The 6,000-nt window shown below is 44.0% G+C and overlaps 1 protein-coding gene across 6 annotated transcripts in view; it reads right to left on the bottom strand.

Annotated features, from left to right (window-relative positions):
- Positions 1–879: 879 nt before the first annotated feature.
- The window catches only part of PSPH (phosphoserine phosphatase), a 42,383-nt gene continuing 37,262 nt past the window's right edge, over positions 880–6,000 (bottom strand). For all 6 annotated transcript variants that reach the window (XM_059414785.1, XM_059414784.1, XM_059414783.1 and 3 more), the window contains 3 exons: positions 5,495–5,640; positions 3,521–3,669; positions 880–1,356 (listed from right to left, as the gene is read on the bottom strand). In XM_059414785.1, coding sequence (XP_059270768.1) covers positions 1,249–1,356; positions 3,521–3,669; positions 5,495–5,640 — 403 coding nt within the window. In that variant the 3' untranslated portion in view covers positions 880–1,248. The remainder of the gene's footprint in view (positions 1,357–3,520; positions 3,670–5,494; positions 5,641–6,000) is intronic.

Here is a 6,000-nt window from a genome sequence, read left to right as displayed (position 1 = left end):
CCCCCCCCTCCCCCGAGCCTTGCCCCGCCCCGCCCCGAGCCCCCGCACAGCTCCCGGGAGAGCTGCCAGCCAGTCTCTCCGCCTGACGGCCGCCTCGCTGTTTGCGGGTCTCCTCTAAACTCGCCAAACCTGTCACCGCGCTCCTCCCGCAACTTGGATTCAGGGAAATCCGAGTCATCTGATTGGTACACAATTACCTGAGTATCTGACCAAATTTGATTATTTGGTTAAATAATAAATTTTTCAAATAAATTCCTGTATTAAACCCTTCTGGCCTTTTCTACCTAATTATTCACTTAATGCCTCTAGCGACACCTGTGCTTTACCCTCCCCGTGTCTCTACCAGAGACGGTATATAACCACTTACTTTCGAAGCCCGTTCTGAAATTCCTCTTTCCTGGCACTGCAAGAATCAACACAAACCTGGCTTCCAGGTCTTTCCAAGTCCTCTGTTAAGAAAGAACGGCTCAAATCGGCTATTAGGAGGTATTAACTCATTTAAGGTGAAACCCGTTTGGGATGAGTAAAATGTGTTTTTAGTTCTTTTACTTCATGGGATTATCAAATGCCTGTCTTTTAAGGTCACTGCTTTTGTTTAAGGCTCCATTTTTTTAAGCCTTTGTAACATTCCTGATAGGACTAATTCCAAGAGCTAATGAAGCGTCTCCAGCCGCCACCACCCCCACCAACCCGCCCCCCGCCCAGGGTGAGGGTTGGCGGGGTTGCGTGGTTACCAGCACTGCGCCCTGTGATCAGGGTAGGGTCTCCCAACTTCTTGGTCCCTTGCCTGGAGGCTATTTCTACTCAAACACTGAACGTACCTTAAACATTTGATAGTGAAATACACGACAGGCAGAAAGTGACAATGCCACCAATCTGTACTGATACATGATAAATTTTTATTTACCTCCAAAGGGAAAACCAACATTCACATAAGCTGCCTACCCTGTATTTCCAATAGGGAAGGTGTTTCGTTTACTATACACCTTTAAAAGGTTTCAAATAAAATATAGGTAGGAAAATACATAAAGAATTCAGATTATAAAACTCTCCAGGTAATTAATGGTCATAATAATGTTGGGACTGCAGTTAAAAAGGAGCAATTTTCTGTAGTCTACTTGGAAGTACAGATAATCGGTACCAAACCTATACATTAGGCTGTAATAAGCAATTGTAAGCAAATGGTATCAAACTGTATAACTCTTAAAAATTTACCTAAAGTTGTTATGAACCGTATAAAAATTGATATTATTCTTCCAGTTCTCCCAAAAGCTCTACAAAATCAGTGATGTACCATTCTGTGTTGTCTTTTACTTGTTGTCTGATCACATTTCCTCCAAATCCAATGAAAACATCCTAAGAGGGGAAAATGGGGGGGGGGGGGGAGTTAAACAAAAAAAAAAAAAGGATACACCCTGGGGCAGTAAGTGTTCCTTGAAAGAACAAACTGTGCAAAGAGAGGTAAAGCCAAGCCTTCAAAGGGTGCCTTCTTGCCTCCCCTGTCCCAAGAATGAATGAGTCCGAGCACCTCTGCTGCAAATCCACTCAGGCCCAGGCCACTGCAGCCTTCCAGGAGAATTTAAGCCCCCTTAACACCAGCACAATCTCTTACAAAGATAAAATCCCCTGAGTTCTAAACTGGACGCAGGCACAGCCAGGCCAGATGATCTCAAAGAGGGAAGATGAGAGAGAAGCCTGGGGTGCAGGTGAAGTCCCACTGACCCTAGAATCAGGACCACAGCAGGCATCTCCTGACCGGCCCTCTGTGAGCCTGACGGACCTCCCTCCCAGGGAGGGTGTTATTCTGGGCTGAAGGCGATGACAGCCCCAGGATCTGGGGCAACACTCTTCTTTCCATCATTAAATTTAATATTGCATCTATGTTGTTTCCTTAGTATCTACCAAGTGACACCTTCTTATAGTCAATGGTCTTTTAAAGCGGTACTTTCTCTTTTTCTGCCAGGGTATAGGCACACTGTACCTAATTTGGACACTGAAAATTCTTTTACTTGCCTTTTCTCTTCATTTTTGTTTTCAGACCACACAAGGGGAAAACAGAGCAAGATTCTGACCTTCCAGTTAAATTTAGCCTCATGAGCTTCCTGCCTCCTTGGCAGCCCTTTCTGCAAGCAAGCACCGACTCAGCTGTCCCAACACACTGTCGCCTTCCTTCTCTGTCCCCAAGCCTTTCAGGGCTCCCCACAGCCTAGTGGAAACCCCCAAGTGCCTGATACATAAAGTCTCCTGGGCCCCTGACAGGCCCAGGTCCGCTCCTAGTGCGTCCCCACTCTGCTCCGCTGCTCCCCCATCCCCATCCTGCCAGGCCTTCACATGGGGCAGCTAACCTTCCTCTATATCACACACTCCTCTGACCACCTCTGAGGGCTATACGTCTGCGTAGACACACTCGCGCTCGGTTCAGTCAGGCCTGTCATTGTCTGATGACGGGTAAGGTCCTCTGCTATTCACAGTTTGGTCATTTCTTGACATCAGGGTTAGCAGCAACCTGACAGAACTCTCCACGGTTTCCTTCAGGCACTCCTCGTTCAACTGGCCCAGCCTCTGTGACTAACTCAGCACCAGTGTGGGGGGTCAATCATCTGAAGATGTCTTATCTTGAGCTGATGCAAGTCAGTGAAAAGGACCCAAAGGTTCTTTAACCACTTTGTGTTAATCATTTACAGAGACAACTATTTTTAGATCTCAGGAAAGTAGGTACTGAAAAGTTCACCACTCTATTTTTGGTTCTTTTTTCTTAATTTAGAATAAAATAATAAGGATAAAGTCCTACCTGAAAGGGACATATTTGATATTCTGGACACTTACTACACAGCATGCGTTTCCAGCTAGTCTCAGAAAACATTCATTCATAGGAATGAAGTGCTTTAACACAGGCACACTCTCAAACCTCCCTGAGCCTCAGTCCCCTTTAACTAGTAAAAATGAGAAGATAATGTATGAAGAAATACTTTATCAAATATAAAAACACAGGGGCGCCTGGGAGGCTCAGTCCATTAAGTGTCTGCCTTCAGCTCAGGCCATGGTCCCAGGGTCCTTGGAGCAAGTCCCACACTGTGCTCCTGCTCGGCCGAGCAGGGAGCCTGCTTCTCCCTCTGCCCCTCCCCTCTGCTCCTGCATGCTCTCGTGTCTCTCTCACCGCACACACACGCTCTCTCAAAAAATAAAATCATATATATGTATGTATATACATTAAAATTTTGGTTCCAGCTACGAGAGCTGTCTTACTATTTCTGGTATTATTCAAGGAAGTGAAGCTGAAAATCGGGCACACACCTGGGCTGAGAGGTGTCAGGAACCAGGTCAAAAAGTTCTAAACCATTCTCTTCCTTAGGTTTGCAAAATGTCAGCTGACATACTGAGACTGAAGTTGTTTTATTTGTTTTGGTTCTTCACAATGCTACCTAGTGTTCTTGTTTAACTTTCACCAATCTCACAGAGTTCCAAATTAGCCGTATAAAACAAAAACACAACCAGAAAAACCAGCACACTTAATACGTACAGCAGGAGGGCAGGCTTCCATGTCTGTGACGCCATCTCCAATCATGACTATCTTCTGAAATTGAAATTTTTCCTTTAAAAGTTTAATAACTTTTCCTTTCCCACCAGATTCGGCAGTTGGCTGCATCTCATCAAAACCTGCATATTCACCTTAAAAAAGCAGTTAAAACACTGTCAGTGACCCAAAGAATTATACCGGTAGAGCCAGCTTTGTGCACAGATGATACCCTCACTTAAATATCACCGAGAAAGCTAAAAATGGCCCTCAATAAAGTGACACAGCCTGGATGTCCACACCTCTCCCCACCCTCCCTCCAACAGACAACTTTAAAGTACAGGTCCCTCTTGTGGAGGTGTTTAGGTCATCAACACCTTGGGGTCAATCGGTTTTACCCTCTAAGCTGTCAGAGTTGTAATTCTCAAACCTCACTAAGGGGGCAGAACAGCATGAAACAGTAATATATAATGTATCGAAGTTTTAAAAAGTTAATATATAATTTCATCTAAGAGGAGATTCCAACTCAGATTTGATCGATTTTCTTTCTTATAGTAATTCTCACACTTTCTGCCTACTTTTTTTTAAGATTTTATTTATTTGACAGAGAGAGATCACAAGTAGGCAGAGAGGCAAGCAGAGAGAAAGAGAGAGAGGGAGGAGGAAGCAGGCTCCCTGCCTAGCAGAGAGCCCGATGCGGAACTCGATCCCAGAACCCTGAGATCATGACCTGAGCCGAAGGGAGAGGCTTAACCCACTGAGCCACCCAGGGAGCCCCCTGTCTACGTTTTTTAACAATCTCTACCTGTAGACCCTTCAAAAATGTTCCACCAACACATTTACTTTTTTTAAATTAACATTATTTGGTTATAAGGCTGTCAGCCACCCGTGGCCATCACGAGAAACCTCCTGAAATGGCAGGGATGCAGCTGCGGCCCTGTGATGGCCCAGAGAAGAACCGGAAGGCCCTTCAGAGCTGGGAGAGCAGCGACTCGTGGCCAACAAACCCTCTTTCCTGAGCCTAAACTGGTTCAAATACAGAAGAGAGCTCAAAAAATGGAACTATAACACATAACAAAACAAGTCACCTAGGTACATAGGAATCAAGTGCAGGCACTTATACACCGAGAGAGATTAGATGGACATTAAAGCTGGGAGAGATGATGGCCTAAGTCTATTTCACAGAGCAAAGGATCCCAAGGAGCAAAAGACACCAGTAGAGAATCCTTCATCTCAAAAAAAAAAAAAAAAAAAAGAGGGTATGATGTGAAGTGAAATAAGTCAATCAAAGAAAGACAATTACCATATGATTTTACTCCTATGTAGAATTAAAAAACAAATCAGAAGATCATAGGGGAAGAGAGGAAAAAATAAAATAAGACAAAGTCAGAGAGGAAGACAAACATAAGAGACGCTTAACTCTAGGAAACAAACAGGGTTGCTGGAGAGGAAGTTAGCAGGGGAGATGTGGCAACTGGGTGATGGGCATTAAGGAGGGCACTAGGTGTAAAAAAACGAACACTGGGTGTTCTTTTTTTTTTTTTTAAGATTTTATTTATTTATTTGACAGAAAGAGATCACAAGTAGGCAGAGAGGCAGGCGGGCAGGGGCAGGAGGGGGTTATGGAGAAGCAGGCTCCCTGCTGAGGAGAGAGCCCGATGTGGGGCTCGATCTCAGGATTCTGAGACCAAGACCTGAGCCAAAGGCAGAGGCTTAACCCACTGAGCCACCCAGGCGCCCCTACACTGGGTGTTCTATACAACTGATGAATCACTGAACTCTACCTCTGAAACTAATAATACACTATATGATAATTAATTGAATTTAAATTAAATTAAATCAATTAAAAAGGAGAGAATCCTTCATCTCAGTGTTTAACTCTGAGGCTGCCTTACTTAAGGTGCATTCCAACAGACATTTCATAAGATACCGAACACTAAAACTAACAAGAAAGGAAAAATGGTACCATTCAATTCTTACCATTAAAGTAGAACTTCAGCCTATTGGCAAAAACATTGGTCGATGGGATATTGAGCTTTGAAGCAACATGCTCTACGATGCTCCTAAAGCCACCAGATATTAGGAAAACCTGAACATTTCGCTCTTGGAGGCGATTTACTAGCTCCCTGCAAAAAGAAATATAAAACACCAAAATCATTACTAAACGTGAAACATGAAAAGGAAACTAAAATACATTTTCTTGTTCGCAAAGCATATGCCCAAACACATTGGACAAGGTATATTGCTTGGTTAATTATAATGTTTTATGTATTTTTTAAAAGATTTTATATATTTATTTGAGAGAGAATGAGAGCTACAGAGAGACAGAGAGAGCACATACAGAGGGAGAGGGAGAGGAAGAGACTCCCCACTGAGCAGGGAGCCCGATGCGGGGCTCAATCCCAGGTCCCTGGGATCATGACCTGAGCTGAAGACAGATGCTTAACTGCTGAGTCACCCAGGCCCCCCATGTATGTTTTTCTAAA

This window comes from Mustela nigripes, chromosome 11 (assembly GCF_022355385.1).
Source record: "Mustela nigripes isolate SB6536 chromosome 11, MUSNIG.SB6536, whole genome shotgun sequence".
Lineage (NCBI taxonomy): Eukaryota > Metazoa > Chordata > Mammalia > Carnivora > Mustelidae > Mustela > Mustela nigripes.
Note: the sequence above shows the minus strand (reverse complement) of the source record. Positions and strands in the feature narration are given on the sequence as shown.